We start from the raw sequence: 23463 nt of genomic DNA, 5'->3' as shown, positions 1-23463 counted from the left end.
GTGTGGAATTCGGTCACTCAATAGCAAAGGGATAATTTTTATATGCAGTAAAACCAAGTTAGGGCAGTCTTTCAGTTTCTTACTAGAGAATATGAAGTTTAAAGCTGAGGCTATAATTGCTTGCCTACCTATGCATGCATCTGTCCGTCCGTCCGTCCATCCATCCATCAGGTTTGGTGTCCTGGAACTCACTCTGTAGACATGAGTTAGTCTGGCCTCTAACTCAGCTATCTGCCTATCTCTACCACACAGGTGCTGGGATTTAAGGTGTGTGCCACCACTGCCTAGGTTGCTTTTCTGTGTTTTACCCTTTTTTTTTTTTTTTTTTAACTGTATAGCCTGGGCTGGCAACACATTTGAGATCTTCCTGTCTGGGTCTCCTGAGAGCTGGGATTACAGGTGTGCTCCACTATGCCTGGCTTGGCTGTCATACGTTCTGGCAATACTTCTCAACTTCCTTCATACACAAAAATAGTTTTTGATGGTATGCTAAGATAGATGCTGTTGGAGTCTGGAAGCACCTATCCAGGGAGCTATGCTTGAACTATCGAGTCTGGAAGCAGGACCTTCATTCTGGTGCCCATGTCCTGTGGGGAAGCTGCTGTTGCTAGCATTCATCAATGTGGAGCTCAGCGAGATGCATTTCACATGTGGATGATTCTTGCCCATTTTTGCTTCCCCTCCCCCTCCTACTAGTTCTTTTTAAAATGAAGTCAGAAATCACCAGTTAAGATTCCAAGATGATATTTTAAGAACACTTTCTTTAAAACAATTACATATATATATTTTATGTGTATGGGTGTTTTGCCTGACATGTATGTCTGTGTACCACATGCATGCCTGTGTCTGATGAGCAGGGGACATTAGTTCCTCTGAACTGGAGTTACGATTGAGCCGCCATGTGAGTCCTGGGACTGGACCCTGGGTTGTCTGGAAGTACTCTTTTAACTGCTCAGCCATCTCTTCAGCCCTAAGAACTCATTTTTTTGGTTTGGTTTGTTTTTTGTTTTTTTGTTTTTTTTTCCCAGATGGGGTTTCTCTGTGACAGCTCTGGTTGTCCTGGAACTAACTAGCTCTGTAGACCAGGCTGGCCTCAAAAGAGATCCTCCTGCCTCTGCCTCCTGAGTGCTGGGATTAAAGGCACGCTCTACCACAGCCTGGTGAAATACTTAGTTTGACTTTCATACATATTTTCCAAATTTAGTATTTAGCCATTTTTTTTTTCAGATTTCTTTTAAAATAGAAGTTTCAAATTTTACCAGATTGAAGCTGTCCATGGTAGAGCAAATCTTTAATCCTAGCACTTGGGAGGCAGAGGCAGGTAGATTTCTGTGAATTTGAGGCCAGCCTGGTCTACAGAGTGAGTTCCAGGACAGCCAGGGATACATAGTGAGATCCTGTCTTAAGTTTTCTTTTTAGTTTGATTGGGACAAGGTGACTGAGTAGGTAAGGCAATGAACTGCTAAAATTTATCTAGTGGTTTTCCTAATTTGACCCTTCTATGTCTATAGTCTTAGGAATTTAGTACATCATAGCTGATGCTTGTCAGCTCTAAATAAAGGAATTGCATTCTTTGTGGACCCTCCTCCCTCCCCTCCCTTCTCTTCCCTCCCTCCCTCCCTCCCTCACCCATTTCCTCTTTGTGATAAGGTCTTACCATGTAACCATGGCTGTCTCGGAATTGGTTGTATAGAATCGAGCTCACAGATGTTTCTGCCTCTGCTTCCCAAGTGCTGGAATCAACGGTGTTCACTAACACCAACATCCCTGTGTGTTCATCCTCTGTCACTCAGATGGATCTTGTTTGTTCACAGCACTTTGTTCAAGTTAGTGGCTACAGTGACGGAGAGAAGTAGCATTTGGGCTCTTACAATAGTGTCACAGTAATCTGGTTGCCTTGACAGTTAGATGCAACCTTCCTATTTGTTGATGTCATAGTTAAGGTTTTAGCATTGTCATCTTGGATCCTAAAGCTTATTGACTATTGGGGAACCTGAATTCTGATATCTGAGTTTTGCTGAATTCTTTGTAATAGGGTAGCCAGAGGTGTCAGAGCAAGGGACTAGGGAATCTACTTAGTGTAGAACTGAGAGTATTCTGTGTAAAAAACATAAGTGATCAAATGCATAAAATGATGGTAATCCTGTCCTTTTTTATTTTTTTATTTTTGCGTTCTATCACAGGTTTTATGGGCCCTCTTATATCTTTATCTTGGAGTGTATTGATTTTTAGCCCTTCAAGCTTCCTTCCCCAATGGTTCTCCATGAAAGCAGGAAAAAGTACTTTTATCTTTTAAATGTGGACAAAGTTTGTGAGTATAATAAAGATTTGTTCATCACTTGCCACTTCCCATGAATAACAAATTCTGCTTTAGTTAATTCTATTTCAGGGAAATCTGTTAGGCAGTTTTTCAGTGTCAAGGTTGAATGGCTACACAGGAACACTTTAAAATTTAGATTCACATTATGTAGTCCAGAATGTTGTTCATTTCTTGTTATGTGTTTGTAAAACTTTTCTTGAAGTACTTTTGTATTTCTCTTCTGGGTTCTGCAGTTTTGTAAAAGTCAGGTGACTTTTATTATGACCTAGCAGTTTCTGCAAACTACTTATCTGGGGAAGTGACTTTCAAAATTATATGGTAACTAAGTAGTGAAATGTTGGAAACAAAGTTCTGGAAAGGGGTGAAACAGACTTGATGGAGTTTGGCATTGTTGAGAAGTTCTTGGGACAAGAGGTTAGTTAGCTTTCCAGGCAGGGATTCAGCAGGTGAGCTGGGTTGCCCTGCTCAGTGGCTGCACCTGTGCCCAGCGTACTCCTGAGTCTGCAGCTCCCACTGTCAGCACTCAAGACGAGAAGAAACAAGTCCTTAACTGGTACATTGAAATTGAAAGGAAACTGGTGTGGCCACTTTAACCCCCAGCACCCAGGAAACAGACAAAATCCTTGTGAGTTCTGATCTACAGAGCCAGTTCCAGGACCCTGTCTCAAAAGGAGGTAGGGGGAGGAAATACTCCTTAACCTTCTTAATACAATTACTTTATGAATCAAGTTACATGTCTGTTAGCTGTGTACTGAGAAAATTATGGTTTTACTGTGTAAAGACACTTTATTAAGGGGAATTAAAAGTGTGATCTGGCATCTTTCAGATGGTGCACCTTTGTTTAGTGTTCCAAACTGAAGACTTGTTTGATTGTTTCCATTGTATTGCGCTGTAATTGGTGTCTGCTTATGATTTTGAAGTGTTTAAAGTTTCCTTACTTGGTATTTTTTGAGTATGGGTTTTTGATCACAAAAAAGACAGTGTGCCTCTGAGATATTAGGAGTAAAGAACATGGGCTCTGGCATCAGAATGGTGTGCTCTCACTGACAGAACCCGAGTCACACAAACAGCAGTATGCAGTGCACTGCTTAAGACAGCAGAGTAGAAGAGGTAAATGTATGTAAAAGTGCTGTTTTACATTTTTGTTTTGAGACAAGATCTAATCATGTAGCCCAGAGTGATCTTCCAAATGCTGGGATTACAGACGTATACCCAGCTGAAAAATTGCTTTTTTAACTCTTTTCCCCAAACCTGTTTTCTCCTTGTTGATAGTTGCCATCTTCTTTATTTCTGAACTAGGAACTTTAGATTCATTCTACCCCATCATCAGACCATCTGAATTATGTCAGTTCTACCTGCAGAAGAGGTCCTCTTGTACGTCACACCATCTCCCTTTCTGGATTGCAGACTGGCAGTTTCACTGGCAATTTTCCTGCTTTACCCTTGGACCCTTACAGCCTTCTTTGCAGCCCATTAGACCCTCAGCAAAAGGCAGTGGCCACTTCAGCCACAAGCTGCCTGGCTTCCTCGTGTTGTTCACACTGTTACAGGACTACGGCAGTGATTCTCAGCCTGTGAGCTGTGACCCCTTTGGGGGTTGCACACCAGATACCCTGTATATCATCAGGTATTTACATTGCGATTCCTACGAGTAGCAAAATTACAGTCGTGAAGTACCGATAAAGTAAGCTTATGGTTGAGGTCACCAAACATAAGGAACTGTATTAAAGGTCACAACATTAGGGATGTTGAGAATTATGCCTTAATCTCTCCCAGACAATCAAGTTCCTGTCATGGTTCTGTAGGGTTCCCACCTCAGGCCTTTGCTCCCTCCCCATTCAGACCTTTCCATGCATTTCTTCGGAGAGACTGTCCCTGACTACCTGGGACTAACAGCATTCCTTCCCTACACTAGTAATTGTCACACTGATGAGTCCCTTGGATTTGTGTTTTTATTAGAAATTAATTAGTCCATCATTTCCTCTTCATGCACTTGGATGGCTGGTAGATAGGAGCCCTCTGTAAATGTTGAGTGAATATGCACTGCTTCTAGAATCCAGTAAACTGGATTTGGTTCTAATTTTACATTTTAATAGCCATGTAACACTTTCCACTAAGCATAAAGTAGGGATGATAAACGGTTGTATTTGGTAAAATTGAAGACTGTCTCATGGCGTGAATTTTCGAGTTGCTTGTGAGTTTTTAACTATGATGCTGGAGGGCCTCCAGATTTAAACTCTCATGCGAGGGGTTTGTTTGTGCTATGATTTCTGGTCTTTGTGTCAGCTATCAATAGGGAAAAACAAGATTTCTTTCATGATTATGTGTCATGTAAGTACCCTTTTGATTTCCACATCACAGGAAGAAGGGTAGAAAGAAGTATGGGTTCCAGGTGTCTTCATAATATGAGATCTGGCCGAGTAAGATTACAAGCCTTCTGTGCCAGGTGTAAAGACCTACTTTTTCCTTTAAGTTGAAGTATATGGGCTGGGTTCTAGCTCACTGGCAATGTTATGCCTGCACAAGAAGTTTGTTCTATATGTAACACTGCCCCCTCCAAAATTAATTAAGAAAGAATTCATTTGTTATAAAGTGTGTATTGCAAGGCCTCTGATAGTTCCACCACCATGAATATTTTCATCCTAAAAGAAGCCAGCACACCCCCCCCCAAAAAAAAAAAAAAATCTCTGCCCTTCAGTTTGAGGGATTTGGCAGTTCTGGCTGGTTTTGTAGGTTTTGCTTGCTTTATCTGTGGTGAAGATCTTACCTGTATTCTGGGGGAAATAATAGTCTATTTTATGGTTTTAAGGGGTTTGTTTATCCATTTGTCAAGTTGATTTTGTCTCCTGTTTTCCTTCATCAATTGGTAATTCAGATTATTCCCATATTGTGATAAACAGTGCTGCTATGATCATTTTTTTTTGTGTACATGCACATTTTAATTTCTGTATCGAGTGGAGTTTCATTTTAACTTCTGACTTAATTTCCTCCATAAAGCGTTTACGTAATACCAGCTGTATGCTTTCCAGCTGAATCCAGTTTGTGTACTGACCAGAGTTAGTACAGGTCCTTCAAGGCTACGTCTACTTAGATACTAGTTGTAAGCATACAGTCCCAGGTTACTTCCACATTCTGTCTGACCAGCCTCTAAGCTGGAGATTCTCAGCTAACTCACTCCCCTGCCCTTTCTGTAATACTGCACTGGCTCACAGTACTCCAAGGCAGCGTACACAATTGGTTGTGTATTATGAAGGAAGTTCTGTCTTGGCCTCTTGAGTACTAATATTACAAACCTGAGCCATCATACCTGCCTATCAAGGGCTTTTTTTTTTTTTTTGTTTTTTTCTGTCTCCTTTACCCCCCACCCCCCCTCCAGGATCTCTCTATGTAGTCCTGGTGGTCTACATGTAGACCAGGCTAGCATTGAACTCAGTAGAACTCACAGCCTCTGTCTGCAGAGTGCTGGGAGTAAAGGTGTTTGTTGACCACCACACTTAGCAGTGAAGGTGTTTTAAAAGGGTAGGCATGGAGAGCCAGATGAGCTGATCATAGTGAGGGTCCTAAGGGTCTTGAGTTTCGTAGTATGTTCCTTGCAGCTCCTCTGGACTTCTTTCCCTTGAGACAGAGTCTTCTGTATACCAGCAGAGTGTCAACCTACTGTGTAGTTGGGCCTGAACCTGAATTCAGTCCTCCTACTTCTATCTCCGAGGATAGCTGGGTGTATATATAGGAATGCTTCCTCAGGGTCTGTTAGGTCTTCATGCATTCTGAGAAAGCAGCTTAGCAACTGGGCTACATACCTGTTGTCTTGTGGGTTTTTGAGTTTTTGTTAGGGGCATGAGTCACTGGCCATCACCTCCCCATTTATCCTTTTTCTGGAGGGTGGGAGGGTGGGCCCTCAGTGTTCTAACCCTGTTTCCCTGACTGGATCCTTTGATAATCTTAAGGTAGCTTGGAGCCCCCCAGTTAACAATTGTAAGATGACCTAACACAGCTGTCCCTTGGTGTCTGTGGGGATAGGTCCTCAGTTCAGGCAACCAAAATTCTTGGTTGATCAAATCCTTACATAAATTGACGTAACATTTTCATATACTGTTTGCAGATTCATGTGTATGCTCATGTGAGAGTGTTTTATGAGCAGGGTAGCCTAAGATGGCTTCAAACTGTCTGTCCCCCATGACTCAGCTTCCCAACTGCTGAGACCTATCTCTGTATACTCTAAGTCACCTCTTGATTATTTCAGCTTAATCTGATGTAGTGGTAGGTGGCTGTATATTTTTTTAAATAATGACAAAATATGTTCAGTACAGATGTAACCCCTACCGCACCCCCAAGTCTCACTCTCTAGCCCAGACTGGCCTTGAACTCACACTGTGGCCCAGGCCAGCCAGTCCTTCTGCTTCTGCTTCCCCGCCTCACTGGCTCCCCCTCCCTCCCCACAAGCTATTTTAGGCTAACCTGAAGACATGGCACCTTCTAATGTGGAGCCCTTAGATACTGCAAGACAAACAGACATATACATTCTGGCAAGTAGTGGTGTGTGTATTTTAGTGTATAGTGGCATATCATTATGATATTTTGTGGGTGGTTTCAAGACAGTGTTTCTTTGTGTGATAGCTCTAGCTGTCCTGGAACTCACTCTGTAGACCAGGCTTGTCCTAAATTTACAGAGATCCTCCTGCCTCTAACCTCCTGAGTGCTAGGATTAAAGGTGTATGCCACCATCACCTTGCTTTCATTGTGTTTTAAATTTATATTTATCAGTGATTTATATTTGTAATGATGTTGAACATCTTATATATATTGATCATTTGTATGATTTTTTTTGAAGAAATATTTGTTCAAATCCATTTTTCATTTAAGAAATTGTCTCTATTATCAAGTCATAAGAGGTTTTATTAAATGATTTATTTACTTTTTTTTTTTTTTTTTTTTTGAGGCATGTTCTTACTTGGTAGCTCTTGCTGGCCTAGAACTTACTATGTAGACTAGGCTTGCCTGGAACTCACAAAGATCTGCCTAACTCATCTTAAGTGCTGGGATTAAAGCCAGGCACTTTGAAGCTAGTCTGGTCCACAGAGTGAGTTCGGAGAACAGTCAAGGATACACAAGGACGAAACCCAACAACAACAACGACAAAAGGGCGCACCCCGTAGGACTGTTTTACTTTTGTATATGTTCCTGTGCTGTGCGTGGGTGTGCCCTGAGTGCAGTTGACTGGGGGTCTGAAGAGGGCCTGGGGGATCACTTAGAGCTGGAGTTACAGGCCATGGCAGTCACTTGGTATGGTACTTAGGACCTAAAATAACTAGAGTCTTCAAGTTCTCTTAGCCACTGAGCCATCCTGACCTTAAACTCAACAGATCAACCTGCCTCTACCTCACTAGTACTGGGATTAGAGGTGAGTGCTACCACCTCTGGCTACATCGAATTTTCTAAGTACTAGGGTTGTAGTTTATACATTTAAGTCTTGGTATGGTCTATGATGGTAGCTTATTTTCCTTTTGAAGTTGAATATGTATAGACTGAATGAAGTTTGGTAGTATCAAGCTGGTAAGTGGGGAGCTGTCTGCAGATGAGGGTTTATATTATAGCCCTACTAAAAGATTGAAAGATGAAAGTGTTTCCATGTCAGTCTTCGTGATAATTAAAAGAGGTACCCTGGCTTTAGACTTAAAATGCCATAGGACAAAGGTCTTACAGGTTGACCATCCCAGGTATAAATTCACCTAGTCTGTAAGTAAGCTAAGCTGTAGCTATGTTTTTTTTTTTTTTTTTTTTTTTTTTTTTCTTGTTTTTGTGTTTTTGAGACAGGGTTTCTCTGTAACTTTGGAGCCTGTCGTGGAACTCGCACTGTAGACCAGGCTGGCCTCAAACACACAGAGATCTGCCTGCCTCTGCCTCCCGAGTGCTGGGACCAAAGGTGTGTGCCAACAACGCGCAGCAGACTGTAGCTGTGTTTTATGAAGGACTCCATAAGATATATTCTTTGGTTGTGGGGTAAAGTATAGAAATGAAGCTTTGTTTTACTTCATTAAGGAGGATCTGTTAGGATGCTGGGTCCTGGTCTTTGGAAGGGGATAGTGCTGGGTCCCCATCATTACACATTCCAGATTTGAAATCACCTGCTTGTTTACATTTATCAGGAACCCTAAATCAGTTCTGACATTTGTAAAACAGTGAGGGTGTGTTCCCCAGATCATCGAACACTGAAGGTCAGAGGAGGCAATGTTCTGCTGACTGCCAGCAAGTATCCTTTCTGGGGTCCATTTGGTGCCCTGTGTTTTGCATTTTTGTGTCTTTTGATGATGGTTTCTCTGTTTAAAATTAGTGCAAGCAAAGCACTGAGGTGCTGTTTAGGGGTCCTGAGTTCATGAATGCTGTCGTGTGCCTTAGAGAAAATGCTTGTCACATATGGGCCACTCAAACATACATTGTGGTGCTGTGGCTGTGAGTTCGATGCTAATGAGTTAATGTGTAGCAAATAAGCGACATTTATGTATTTATTTATTGCGTGTGGTGCTGGGGATTGAGTATAGGGTCTTGTGCGTGCCAGGCAAGTGTGTTCAACCCAGTAAGGGGTCTTTAAAGAGAAACAACAAGCGAGGCTCACTAGTGGTTGGCTGATGGAACTGTGATTAGAAGCTTGTAGAAAACTGTTTTTTCTGTACTCACTAGTCCAGTGTTGCTAAGGTGTAGACCACTGTGAGTACTGTAAATTGACTGTTTTGGATTCCAGTTTAAAGCTGGTGAAACTTGTGCTGCTGCATCCAAGTTCCCTGTTTCTACTTTCTCCTGCTGCTCAGTGACTTTCTCTGTTTAGTGTCTGCTGGGTTTGGTTTTGTTTTTCAAGTTGTCCCACACAATTCAAACCAGCTGTTTTCAACTTTGACCTTATTTTGAAGTCAGCTGGGAAATTTACAAGTCCCCAGATTGTGATTCAGTTGCCCTGGTATTTGTTTTGGAGTTCCTCTCAACTCTTAGATAATTCTTTTTAAAAAGATTTATTATTTATTCATGTGTCTTGGTGTTTTGCCTGTATGTATGTCTGTGCCCAATTGTGTACTTTGCCAGAGAAGTCCAGAAAAGGCCATTGGGTCAGAGTTACAATCAGTTGCTAGCTACCACATGGATGCTGGGAATAGAACCCAGGTCCTCTGGAAGAAGCTGCCAGTGCTCTTAACCGCTGAACCATCTCTCTAACCCCTTTGTTTGTTTGAGACAGGGTTTCTCTACATAGCCCTGTCTATCCTGGAACTTTATCTGTAGACCAGACTGGCCTTGAACTCAGAGATCTAATTGCCTCTGCCTCTTGAGTGCTGGATTAAAGGTGTATGCTCTATATAAGGTATTTATTTTAATTTCGGTCTTAGGTTTTTTTGTTGTTTGTTTTTTAATTCATGTGCATATATTTGTGTCTGTCATGTGCATGCAGATGCCTGGGGAGACTAGAAGAGACTTCAGATCCCATAGAGCTGGAGTTACAGCAGTTGTGAGCTGCCCAACAAGAGTGCTGGGGACCAAACTCTGGTCCTCTGGAAAAAGCAGCAAACACTGACTGCTGAGCCGTGTCTCCAGCTCCAGTTCTTGGTTTTTGTCTCATGTAGCTCGGGCTGGGTTAGAACTCACTACATGGTTTAACCCTCCCTGGTCATCTTGCCCTCCCCTCCCAAGGGCATACACTTGATGATGGGCAGTCTCCAGAGTGAAGTGACTTCCCTCTCTTCAGCAGCCATCAGTGGCCAGAATCTGCTCTGCTAGGGAGTAGGGTGTCATGTCCCTCTCCTATCCACGCTGTAATGTAGGCTGGCTCCATCTTGGGCAGGGCTTGTGCCATCATCATCATAGCTGCTGTGAGTTTGTGAGTGCAGTAGTCAGATCACATGTGGAAGGCAGGGTTCCATGGCATCCCTCCTCATACCTTCTATCCCCTCTTGCATGGTGTTCCACCAGCCTTGAGGGGAAGGAATTGATGTACCTGTCCCATCTAGGGCTGGGCACTTACTGTCCCATATCTCAACACTTTGACCAGTTATGGGTCTGCATTAATTGTTGCCTACTGCAAAAAGTTCTCTGACGGATGACTGTGTCACAGCTGTGGAGCTAATTGCTGGCACAGCTTTGCAGAGTTGGAAGGTGAAGTTGTCAGGCCCGTCTGTCTAGCAGGCCCCTGTGGCTTGTGCTGGGGAGTGGAGAGGGAGTCGCTGGTGCCTGCAGCCTCCCTCGGTGTCCTGGGTTTTGTCGTGGAGAAGAGAAAGTTGTGAATTAGTTCTTGGGTAGTAGTTTCCTGCACTCCACCGCAGTCTCCTTTGCAGGGTCTTGGCTTATTTACTTTCTTTTACATTGTTAATCTTTAATGTTGAATATGAACAAAAATAGTCCTGTGGTCCTATATTATTTACTTATTATAACTTTTTGAGGCAGTTTGGAACCTACCTGGCAGAGCATCTTTTGAGCTAGACATTAAAGATAACTTTTAAAGTGGAAAATGCCATTCTGCTGATTATTTTATAAACATTTTCATGTTGCCTAATGGATTTATTTATATATTAGATTTATTTTTATGTGTATGAAGTTTTGCTTTGTGTGTCTGTGTACAATGTGTGTTCCTGGTGCCCACTGAGGGTGCTGAAGTTATAAATGGTTGTGAGCTGCCATATGAGTGCTGGGGAATTGAACCCAGGTCCTCTGCAAGAAAAAGTGCACATAGCTGCTGAGCCTCTTCTCCAGCCTCTATTTTTATTGTTGAGGGTCATACTATGTAGCCTTGGCTGTACTGGAGCTCTGCATGGACCAGGCTAGCCTCAAATTCACCTGCCTGTGCCTTTTTTGAGTGTTGGGAACAAAGGTGGCACCATCGTGTACTTTATATTTTTATGTTTAAATGAATTGTATTTTTTTTTAACATTTCAATTTATCTTTGAGTGAAGTAATTATCAACAGATACGCTTTATTGGGTGTGTTGTTAAAATGATATGTTCAGGTTTGGTTGAAGTCAACACTGTAAGTATAGCCTGGATTCTTGGATCTCAGAGTTACTGTATTCACTGCTTTTGTTTCCTAGAGTTACCCAGGGCATCCACCCTGCTGCATAGTGCTGGGAATGGAAGCCTGCTTATGCTGTGACACATTTCTGCCTTTGGCTTTCACTGTATAGCAGTTTTATGCTGTACCTTTTAGGCAGCAGAAGTACTTAACCTTTTCCCTCCCTGTCTTTAGGTAGAGTCTGCAGCACAGTTGAGTTACAGTCCCCTTGGCCCAGCCACAGTGAACGTTGGACTGCACGTCCCCCTGTGCTGTTGGCTCCTGGAGACCTTCAGTTATACTTGTCACTTTCTCAGTCCTTTTCAGGGTATACAGAATGTTCATTTAAAGAATGGAAACCTTTGTTGCAGGCTCTCCCTTTCCTTAAAGAGGAAAACGTAACAATAACTGTCAGAAATTTTGTCTATAGAAGGTGTACTCAGAATTTAGTGGAGAGAAACTTATCATTTGTGTTGACTTTTGCCTTATGCTAAAATAAGTCAAATTATTTCATTGCTAGACTACAGCTAAAAATCATTTCATATATTTAAAATAAAATCTTAATACCACGCCCAAGGTAGCATCTGGGTATGGTGGTGTGCTCCTCCATGCATAAGGCTAGCACGTGAAGGTGGTCCAGTGTTAAAGGTCATCCTTGGTTCCATAACAAGTTCCAGGTCAGCCTGAACTACCTGAAACCCTGTCTGAAGAAAATGAGAGGGCTGAGGCTGTGACTCTGGCTGCCACTGTAACGCTCTCATTGCATTGAGGGTTCTTTCTCTCCTCACATCATGCTCTCCTGTGGTTTGCTTTCTACCTTTAGTTGTCAGCTGGATGACATTGGAGATAACAGTGTTGGTCAATCTTTAATGTTTTCACGACACTGGGGATTGAACTCAGGGTCTTACTAATACCAAGGAAACATTCTACCACCGAGCCACACACACTGATAGTATTTTAATCTACACAGTTACACTAGAGACCAGTGTTACACTTTTTTTTGGAATAGGGAATTTAATTTAAAAATATATCTGGTGTTGTGCTACATGCCTTTAATTCCAGCACTCTGAGACAGAGGCAGGCAGATCTCTGTGGCATACTTTTTTTTTTTTTTTTAAAAGATTGATTTATTTTATGTATATGAGTGTTCTGTCTGCCTGTACAACTTTTTTTTTTTTTTTTTTTTTTTTTTTTTTGTGACAAGGAATTGAACTCAGGACCTCTGGAAGAGCAGCCAGTGTCTCTGCCTCCTGAGTGCTGGGATTAAAGGCATGTGCCACCAAATGCCCAGCTTTTTTTTTTTTTTTCAATTTATTTTCTTTCATGTGTATCAGATTTGTTTGCATGTTATGTCTGTAACATGGAGTTACAATGTAGGTGCTGGGAATTGAACCCAGGTCCTCTGGAAGAGCAGTCAGTATTCTTAACCTCTGAGTCATTTCTCCTTCCCCCTGCCTGTACACCTATTGCCAGAAGAGGGCACAAATTCCCACTCTAGATGGTTGTGAGCCATCATGTGGGTGCTGGGAATTGAACTCAGCTCCTTTGGAAGAACGGCCAGTGCTCTTAACCTCTGAGCCATCTCTCTATCCCCATGTACTCTTTTTTTTTCTTTTGAAAGATAGGGTCTCACTATGTAACCTTGGCTGGATTGGAAATAGCAGTGTAGACCCGGCTGAGTTCAGACTCAGCGCTGCCTCCCCATTGCTGAGATAAAGTTAGGCACCACACCCAGCTAACCCTTCATTTTGAATGTCTTCCTTTCTCTTGTTTGTATTTCCCTTTACCTTCAGTGAGAATTTCTACTCTTTAAAATAGTTTCCCAACAAAAACAATTCTAACAACAACAAAAGAAAACCAATAAAACTTTGTAAGATGTAAAGCCTGCCTATTCCTTTAATTCATTCCATTTTTATATACCATGTAGAACACTTCTTATCACATACTTCTTGTCAATTTCCCCTTTGTAAGTAATTAAAGGGTCCTGTCAATTTTGACAGTTGATGTATTAATGCTACCGGCGTCACTTAAGGGTTTACTCTGGTCTGGTTGTGTGTCTTAGATTTAACACATGTTGGTACATATAAAAACAATTACCGTGGGGCTGGAGAGATGATTTGACAGCATCAGCTGATCCTTCAGAGGACCAGAGTTTGGATCCTAGCTCCCACTTCTGGTAACTCATAAGTGCTGTGACCCCAGCTCCAGGAAATCCAACATGTCTGGCCTCTGTGGTCAGAGGGTGTGCACACAGCAGACAAGTGGTAAATACAAATACCAAGTGAATCTTTAGAAAACTGAATTAATGTTAAAATAGATCTGGTAACACCCAGTAAGCATGTTGAGGAGGCACAACGTCAGGCTTCAGAAAGAGCTCTGCATTTGTTTTTGACAATTGATACTTGAAAATCTTAGCCTTTATATTCATCAGCTAGTGTCCTTTCTGATTGCATTAGGGCTGCATTTAGTGTATTCAGATTTGTCTTTGTCACTGGGGGTTTATTTGAATGGACACAGAGCAGGACGGGTTGCGTTTTACATCTTTGCTGTTTTAGTTAAGTCCTCCAGAGCGGGACTCCACAGAACTGTCCTCAGAGCGTGGCCACCATCTCGAGATAGGCTTCTGAGATGCTCTAGTCCTTTTCTCTCCCGCTCCCATGTCTCTGTCTCCCTTCTCCCTTCCCCTCCCTCAGAGTAGTCCAGGCTGACTGCAAACTCGTAATCCCCCCTCAGCTTCCCGAGTTCTGGAATGGAATGTATCATTCACTAGACGGAGAGACCATTTTTATAGCAGAAAATACTCCTTTTGTAACTCTGAGATTAGCTCCCAGGGGCAGGAGGGATGGCTCACCAGTGAAGAGCACCGACTGCTCTTGCAGAGGCCCTGGTTCAATTCCCAGCACCCACGTGATGGCTCACAGCCATCTCTAACCAGTTCCAGGGTTTGGATGCACTCTTCTGACTTCTGAGGGCATTGGGCATGCACGAAGATATGGTATGCATATGTACATGTAGGCCAAAACTGGCACACATAAAACAGCAAGACCAGAAACTAGGCAGTTAGGAATTAAGAAGCCAATGACATGGCTCAGGCAGTAAAGGCACTCCATCATCAGGCCTGCATAGCTGAGTTCCATCTCCAAGACCCTGCCTGGTAGGAGGAGCAATGGCTCCCTCGAGTTGTCCACTGGCTGCCACATCTGTGCACTCACACATACATTCAAATAAATAAATAAAATAAGTAGTTTGGGGCAGGAGAGATAGGTGGGTGAGTAGTTTAAGAGCACTTGCTGATTTTCCAGAGGACCAGAGTTAGGATTCCAGCTCAAATAAAATAATAAAATGTGATTTTAAAGGATCTTTATAATCTTGCATGCAATTTCAGTAACATTATGTTTATTGTAATGGTGAGGCTTGCACATGCCATTGGAGTACCCTCTCTGTACAGTGACAGTGACAGTTCTGCTTTGTCAACTGATGACACGCAAAAAGAGCAAGACATACAGCCATTTAGAAATCTAGTATGTTAGAAAAGACCATATCCTTATGTACAGTGAAAAGCCATTAAAAGAGTGAATCATGTTCAGATAATCCTATTTAGAAGTTAAATACAGAATTAGGTATGAAATTGTTTTTCAGAAGGCTTTTGTGTAATAAGTTACTTTCATATTTTCCCTCTATCTCCATAGTTACAGAGTACTGTGGTTGGTTTTTGAAAGCGGCAAAGGAAGTGTTCTGAGTAGTGGGTCTTTAGCCCCCTGCTGAAGCTCTGCGCCCTCAGTGAAGAAGGGGCTATAGTGTAGGTGCCTGGCTGCCCTTCCGAGCTGCTTACAGCAGCATTGTAGGATTGGCACACTCCAGCACTGGTTGTAGAGTAAGGATTAAGTATGGATGCTATGTAGACAGATTCAAGGGCTCTGTGAAGAAAGAGTTCAAGCATTGGGAGGAAATTTAATCACCAGTTTTAGACTGTATAGAGGAAAGATGAAAACTACAAATTACTATTGATATTTTCTAGAAACGACTACAAAAAGAACTGTTGGCTTTGCAAAATGACCCACCTCCTGGAATGACATTAAATGAAAAGAGCGTTCAAAACTCAATCACACAGTGAGTATCTGGTTTTTAAAGTTCTGTAAGTATGTACTCATTTAAAACTGTCATGTCCATATTTCATTGTATAGTAAAAAGATCTTATTTCATGTATTTGCATATTCTTTTTTTAACCTTACTGGATAATTTGTTGTGTAATTTGTAAAGCTTTTTTCTCAAAACAACTCTTGTGTGTTTTTCGTGTTCTTTTTTATGTATTCTTGCTGTAACTCAGGCCTCCGGTATTCCAGGGAGGCGTGTGCCGCCTCTCACATGCCGAGCATGTGTTCCCCTTTCAGAGGAATCTAGGAATCAACACCATATTTTAGACACAGGGAATGAAAACAAAGGTTTGAGGAGAGTTCCCTGGAGCAAGTTGTACTCTTTTTTTTTTTTTTTTAAAGCATCTCATGTTGTAAGAATGAGTTGGTGAGTTGGGAAAACTGTAAATGTCAACAATAGAGAAGGGTGACACATTAAAATGCTAACACTTTGTAAGATAGAAATTTTGTATAGTCATAATTCACAATTATCTTTGAAAGTTCTGTAGGAAGGCCTTATCGTGAGGCTGGGTAGCCCTGGCTCCTGTGGAGGCTGAGGTAGGGGGACCAGGACCACTCTGGACAACCTGGTGAGATCTCTGCCTGATGAACAAGCCGTGCCCCAAATAAGGACAACATTTGTATGCTGCTAGACTTAGTCCACAAAAGCACCTCCCTGTGGAAGAGAATAGAGAGCTATTTCTTTTATCAGAAGCCAGTGTGTGTAAAATACCACACTCAAACCATTAGTTCTTAAAAAAGAGTTACAGAGATTCAAGAGTTGAGACTCAGTGGAGAAAGGTGTGTTTATTTCTCCCATTGCATCCTTCCTTTGAGGCATATGCTCATGATTGGAATATACGCACCGATGGTTCAGTGTGTATGAATGGGCTGGTGAGCTGGCTCAGCCACTGTGGGTGTTTGCTGCGCAAGCCTGCTGTCTTGAGACCTCAAGTGAAGGGGACCTGTGGGAACCAGCTCCACAGAGTTGCCTGACCGTCACCTCACTCCATGGCATGCATACCCACACCCACACATGGTGCACATGTACAGTAATCATTACTAAAGCTGTGTAACTTAAATGTGCACATACTAAAAGTCCTGTATTTCTATTTATCATCAGCGATGTAGTAAACTACAAAATGATAATAAAATACACCCCCCAAAATGTGGTTTATTCCTGAATTTAAAGTAGTGTTTATTACTTTTTAAATTAGTAAGTATTAAAACTTATCACATACAATATTGGAAAATTATGTCATTGACCTAGTTCATGCAGATAGTACATGAGTAATGATATGTTCGCTTTGCTGTTACTTAAAAACTGCTTTGTATAAGTACGTTGATTGTAAGTCCTAAAGTTTGTTACATAAAGAAAATGAAGGCATACCAGGAAATTGTTTGCTTGGATTATCACTCTGGGGAGTATAGATGTGGGTGGGTGGGAGGAAAATGAGTTCTGAAGCTGAGAAAGACGCAGTTCTTTGTTTTCTTTTTAATGAGGGGGCTGAGTGTGCATTTGAGCATGTGTGCATGTGTGAGTGTAGCTGCCTATTGAACACAGGCCTCTTTATCTGCCGCTGAACTGGCTACCCCACAGCATTTTTGCTTTCTATACAACTTTGTGTTATATTTAATTTACTGTATACTAGCTCTGGTGGTAGAAATGCATGAGGTTTTTACATATGTAGTATCGTTTCACTGTCCCAACCGTATCTCTCTTACATCTAAGGTACACTCCACATGCATTCTGAAAATGAATTGTCATATATTAAGGGCTTCTGTTCTTTGTTGATTTCTTTCCCAGCCTATGTTATTATTTTATACATTCCTTGTTCCTTACTACATGAGACATGGGTAGAAACTTAACCATAGTATTCCCTATTTTCCTCTGATTTTCCTAGATGGATGGATGGGTGGGTGGGGTGGGTGATATTGGCTGGCAGTAAGTACTGGGCACCAAACCCAGGGCCTTGATCATGGTTTACAAGTGCTCCGATGCTGAGATATATCCTGAACCCCAGCTTTCCTATTTAAAGTAAGAATATTTTTGTACCTAAGAAGCATGAGGTTAAAGGGCTTGGCCAACAACAGTTTACATGTGACAGTCGTAATTAAAGGCTCATTCTTACTGACTGGTTCATGTTTAAATGCTGCCTATCATCTGCTATTGTGTCTTCTATCTTCTCTTCTAAAGACTGGAGATAGTCATAGAATACCAGTGCAAACGTTTATGCTCTTGATTGTCACACGTGAAAACAAGCAAAGCAAGCTTATAGTAGATGTCCTAGGAATCTGAGCTCTCTGAAAATGAGTTAGCAGGGAAAGGCAACGGACAGCATTGCTTGTGACCTTCAGAGTAGATGGATGGGGATCAGTTGAGCTTCCATTTAGTCATCCTTAGATGACTGCTCAGGAGGTCGGTTTGTCAGCTACAGTTTTCTGTTGTCTTTGCTGTTAGCAGTTTCTCCCATTGCTTCTAACACTGTCTAAAACAATTTTAGTTATTATAGATTATTATGTACTAGTTATTATAGTTCTTTTGAAAGAAATAGATGGTGTGATCTAAAAGGATGGGTACAATATAGACTCTGGCGTTAGCATATGGACGTGAGAGTTGTGTTTGTTTGTAGTTTGTTTCATGCCTGGGTTACAGGCCTGGTTCTGACCTTGACCTGATTTCTGAAATACCAAGTGTCACAGAGAATGTTAAAGCCTACTCTGGGTTGGAGAGAGTGCTCAGCAGTTAAGAGGCCTTGTTGCTCTTCCAGAGGACCCTAGCTTATGTCCTAACATCCATGTCACTGGTGGCTCACAAGGGGACCTGTCACCCTGACCCCAATGGGTGCTAGCACACATCTAGCACACACACAGATCAAACAGAAAAACAACCTTCACTGCGGGCCAGAAAGGTAGCTTAGAAGGTAAATCACAAGGTAGTTAGTTAGCTCCGAATTCCATTCCTGGAACCCACATATAGGTGGGAGGGAAGGATCAATTCCACAAAGTTGTCTTCTGACTTCAAGTGTGCTGTGGTTGTGCATGACCCCCCCCCCATACAATAAGACTCCATTGACTCAAGCATGCAATATGCATAAATAGTGAATTTAAAAAAAATGCAGTGTGAGAGTCGTTGGGTGAAGTGTGCACTGCACGTGGGTTACTCAGCCCCAGTGCCTGGCATCTCAGTGACCTCTGCTTTTATCCCTATCCTTTTGATCTTAAGTTTTAAATTTGTCCCCTTTCTATTTTTTCTGTCCTAGGTGGATCGTAGACATGGAGGGTGCACCAGGCACCTTATATGAAGGGGAGAAGTTCCAGCTTCTGTTTAAGTTTAGTAGTCGTTACCCATTTGACTCTCCTCAGGTAACTGTCTTGTATGTAACGTTTCATTGTACTTTAGATTACAGCAGCATGATGAATTGGTTATTTTTGCCTCCTTAAAACCTGTATCAGAAACCCAATGTAACTATGTAGATAGATTTGTTTTTACATTCTTTTATTTGAAGTCAAGATTTTGTGACATTTATTGGGGCAGAGGCTTTGCTGTTATGCTTCTAGGAACTCCAGGTTGTTCTTGTCCGTGGGTCTGGAGCAGTGAGAACAGGTTAACATTTTTAGTACCTTCTCTCTTTCTCCATCAGGAGATCACGCTAGTAAAGGTGCAGAGGCTCTCTTAGAAGGACTGTGTCTTTGGTTTCCCATTGATGTGTCCTCTTTGCAGGCCTCTGAAATGAGTGCGTTTACAGATGTGAAATACACGAAGGCAGCCTGAAATATGGTCATTATAGTTTGTGACAAACACAGTTTAGTTAACCGCTTAATATTTAGACAAGGGCTGGGCTGTGGTGGCACACGCCTCTAAACTCAGTACTCTGGAGGCAGAGGCAGGCAGATCTCTGTGAGTTTGAGGCCAGCCTGGTCTACAGCGTGAGTGCCAGGACAGCTGGGGCCACACAGAGGAAAATGCTTAGACAAGGAATACTGTAGGTAGTGGTATTTACAAAAAAAACAAACTTTTTTTTTCTGGGGGAAGGGTTATATATATTAGTGTTTGCCTGTATGTGTGTTTGTGCACTGTGTGTGTGTCTGATGCCCTTGGAGGTCAGAAGAGGGTGTTGGATCCCTTAGAACTGGAGTTACAGGTGGTCGTGAGCATCCATGCAGGTGCTAGAAATTAAACTTGGGTCCTCTGCAAGAGCAAGTACTCTTAAGAGCTCAGCTCTCTCCAGCCCCATGGACTATTTTTAAGAGTTTTTAAGAGGTATGAAACTAGTAAACAATTAATTGGAGGTTAGAGCGAAGAAATTCTGGGATGATTTCCAGGGTTCTGACTTGTAAGAAGATGAGTTACTAGGATTACTTATTCTTTACAAAAGTAAAGCAAAGTATATGAGATACATTGCTAATGTGACACTGTAGCTCTTTGGGTTACTGCTAATGAGTTCTTCTGGGAATGAAGTTGAACTGGGATGATTAAAAGTGTGCTATTTAAGCAAAGTCGTGTTTCATTGACACTTTTGACATGATACTCTGAATGTAGCTTAACCCTTGTCCTGGCCATCAGAGACAATGGGGGGAACTAGTTACTGTATTATGCTATATAGAGAGTTGTTTAAAGAGTTAGCTACCGATTCCTTGATTACAAAGTTGGGGTATGAGCAGTAAGTGGTTAAGACTTGAGGCATCCTTTGCCATCTTCATAGAACTTTAATGTGAAGGGATTCTGCTGTTATGACCTCTGGGCTGTATCATAAGCATCCATTGACTAATCACAAGCACAGGCATCTCTTTCTTACCAATAATTTGTCTTTATTTTCTATTTTTAACTTCTGGTATTCTTTGCCTTGGTGTCTTCAGCCGTTTCTGCCTTACTTCAACAAATATATATATATATATATATATATATATATATATATATATATATTTATTTATTTATCATGGCACTTTAGAGTCTCCCCCAAGTTGAATGCATCCGAGTGCCATGGTATATTATGATATGATTAAAATGTATTTAATCATATGAAAACAGTATTTCAATAAACATAAAATCAAGTCAAACCAGGCAGTAGTGGCACATACCTTAATCCCATAACCTGGGAGACAGAGGCAGGTGGGTCTCTGTGAGTTTGAGGCCAGCCTGGTCTATAGAGCTAGTTTCAGAACAGCCAGGACTGTTTTATAGAGGAATCCTGTCTTTGAACCCCCCCCCCAAAAAAAAAAAGGTCAAAAAGCATTCTGCAAACTCTGCTCTTAATCTTTTATTAAAAATAAAATATAAAATTTAAGTAGAACCTAGCTAACAAAGGGGACCTAAGAGAGACATACATGGATCCACCTAGGAAAGGGAAAAAGACAAGATCTGAGTAAATTGGGATCATGGGCATGGCGACCAGGAACGAGGGTGGAGGGGGAGAGGGGGGTGAGAAAAAATACATACCTCAAAAAAGTTTTCAAAAATATAGCTGTCTGTCTGTCTGTCTGTCTATCCACCCATCTATGCAGGATTTCTCTATGTAGCTGTGCTTGAACTCATTTAGTAGACCAGACTGGCTTTGAACTCTGGCATCCGCCTGCCGCTTCCTCCTGAGTGCATGGTAGTGGGCGCTGCCGTGCCTGGCTCAGCATTTATAATACAGTGTCATGTGTAGATTTCTTTTATTCCTGTTCTTCCTACTCTCTTGATTTTAGTAACTTCTGATTTATTACTGAGTTCTGTCTTACTCTTGGATGTTAGATAGACTAAACAGCTAACTCAGATCAGTGCTGTGGGTACACACCCTTCTAAGATTTTGTAAGTCTTTTAGACATCATTTTCTTTTCAAGAAAGGGTGTCTCTGTGTAGTCCTGGCTGTTCTTGAATTTGCTCTGTAGACCAGCTGTCCTTGAGCTCAGAGATTTTCGAAACTGTGCCTGGCTGACATTTCAGACTTAATATGATAAATGTAGATGGGTTTCTGTCCCCCCGGGTCCCGCAGCTCTTTAGTCCCAAATAAATACATAGAGGCTTATATTAATTATGAACTATTTGGGCCGTGGCCCAGGCTTCTTATTGGCTAGATTTCTTAATTGTTAACCCATTTCTATTAATCTATGTATTTCTACGTTGTCTTTGCTTATTGGAGAATGCCCAGCGACTACATGGGTTCTCTCTGGGGTTTCCTCTCTGCCTCCTTTCCCCAGAATTCTCCTGGTCTGGTAGCTCTGCCTATACCTCCTGCCAATCAGCTACTGGCCAATTAGTGTTTTATTCATCAACCAATAAAAGGAACATATATTACAGAAGGACATCCCTCATCAGTCTAAACTTAACCCTTTCCAGTAATGAAATAGAAAACTATTTTTTTTTTTTTAATGTTGGGTTTCTATTCACCTGCTTTGTTTTAAATTGTCTCTCTCATTTCTACATAGTTTTTGAAATCCTCTGCAATCTTTGAGTCAGCCCATTCCATTCTTATCTTCGTATCTGGGCTGTAACCCAAGATGTTATCTCTCAACTGGATTGTTTCAATAGGTTATTGTTTCAATAGTGTTTACTTCTTGTATTATATATCTTTTCCCAACAGTATTAGGTTTCTCTATAGGCATATTCATGATCTCACTGAATGCTTAAAAATTGTGTTTTACAGTGCTGGGGGTCAGACCTTACACTGATACATTTCTATCCCCCACGCCATATATATATGTACACACACACACACACACACACACACACACACACACACACACAGAGTTGTTGTTTTGTTGCAGCTGCTGCAGGCATTGAAACAAGAACCACAAAACTCAACAAACCCACATGGAGTTTATTGGGGAAGAGAGTAAAGGGATGGGTAGATGTTGGCCAACTGGGACCAGAGATGGAAGAGGGAAGGGAAGAGAAAAGAGATAAAGAGAGACAGACAGACAGACAGAGAGAGAGAGAGAGAGAGAGAGAGAGAGAGAGAGAGAGAGAGAGAGAGACAGGAAAAGTCCTGTCTGCCCCAGGGGAACAGCGGGAAAGACAGAGTGGAAAAGTGTGAGTGGGTGGAGGTCTTCTTTTAAAGGGGTCCTTTGCACCTCCATGGCCCCTGGGCTGACCGGCACTGCCTGAGGCCTTCTAAGTACCTCCCCACTTGTACTCCTACCTACTCTTGCCTGCCTTTGTAGCATCTGTGGATGGTTATTTCCTATGAGAGCAAGTCTGTCTTGCTTATCAAGTTCCTTTACAGACATGTTAAAACATAATTATTTTTTTTTGCACATTACTTCCCCGCGTTCTACTGCATGGTAATATTTATATATCATATTTCATAATTTAACTTTCATTCTGATTTTGTCACCTAATAGCTCTTAATAAAGTGATTATGAGATATAGATCCAGTTGCATTTTTTTGAGGGAAGAAATTGAAGCTCCTAGAAAGGTCTTATTGGAGGTTTAATTAATAGTTAGAACAATCAAGAGTGAAAACCAAGCCATTTCTTTTCCTGCTGCTATACTCTCAAATAGATAACAGTACTATGAGAAAAATGTCTGCTTATTCTTGTAAGAGCCTCTAGGAAAGTAAAGATTATATGTGGAGTATGAAAGGCCCTAGGACAGTCATTCCCATTCCTTGTTTTTTTTTTCTTTTTTTTTGTACCGGGTTTCCCTGTCTAACAGCCCTGGCTGTCCTAGAACTTACTGTGTAGACCAGGCTGGCCTGAACTCACAGAATCCACCAGCTTCTGCCTCCCAAGTCCTGGAATAAAAGGTGTGTGCCACCACTGTCCGGCATCAACATTATTTTGGTGTTGAAGTAAATGTAACGGGTTCAACAATCCATACTTGTGTACATAGAAATTACAGGATTTTCCCAATAACACCTATCTAGATATCCTATTGCTCTGTCAAAGTGGAAGGAAAATTCCGTTCCCCTGTAATCAGGCATTTTCAGGAAAGAACAGCATTGACAGATGTTAGATAACAGTTTTTAATCTTCCTACAGAATAAACAATATATATATGACT

General features: G+C 41.7%; 1 protein-coding gene across 1 annotated transcript in view; it reads left to right on the top strand.

The window, feature by feature from the left end:
- Ube2w (ubiquitin conjugating enzyme E2 W) overlaps positions 1-23463 on the top strand; it is a 44595-nt gene that overhangs the window by 2587 nt on the left and 18545 nt on the right. The window contains exons 2-3 of the mRNA XM_051196463.1: positions 15363-15454; positions 18741-18843. Coding sequence (XP_051052420.1) covers positions 15363-15454; positions 18741-18843 — 195 coding nt within the window. The remainder of the gene's footprint in view (positions 1-15362; positions 15455-18740; positions 18844-23463) is intronic.

This window comes from Phodopus roborovskii, unplaced genomic scaffold (genome assembly GCF_943737965.1).
Source record: "Phodopus roborovskii unplaced genomic scaffold, PHOROB, whole genome shotgun sequence".
Classification (NCBI taxonomy): Eukaryota; Metazoa; Chordata; class Mammalia; order Rodentia; family Cricetidae; genus Phodopus; species Phodopus roborovskii.
This window is presented reverse-complemented; position numbering and strand designations above follow the sequence as displayed.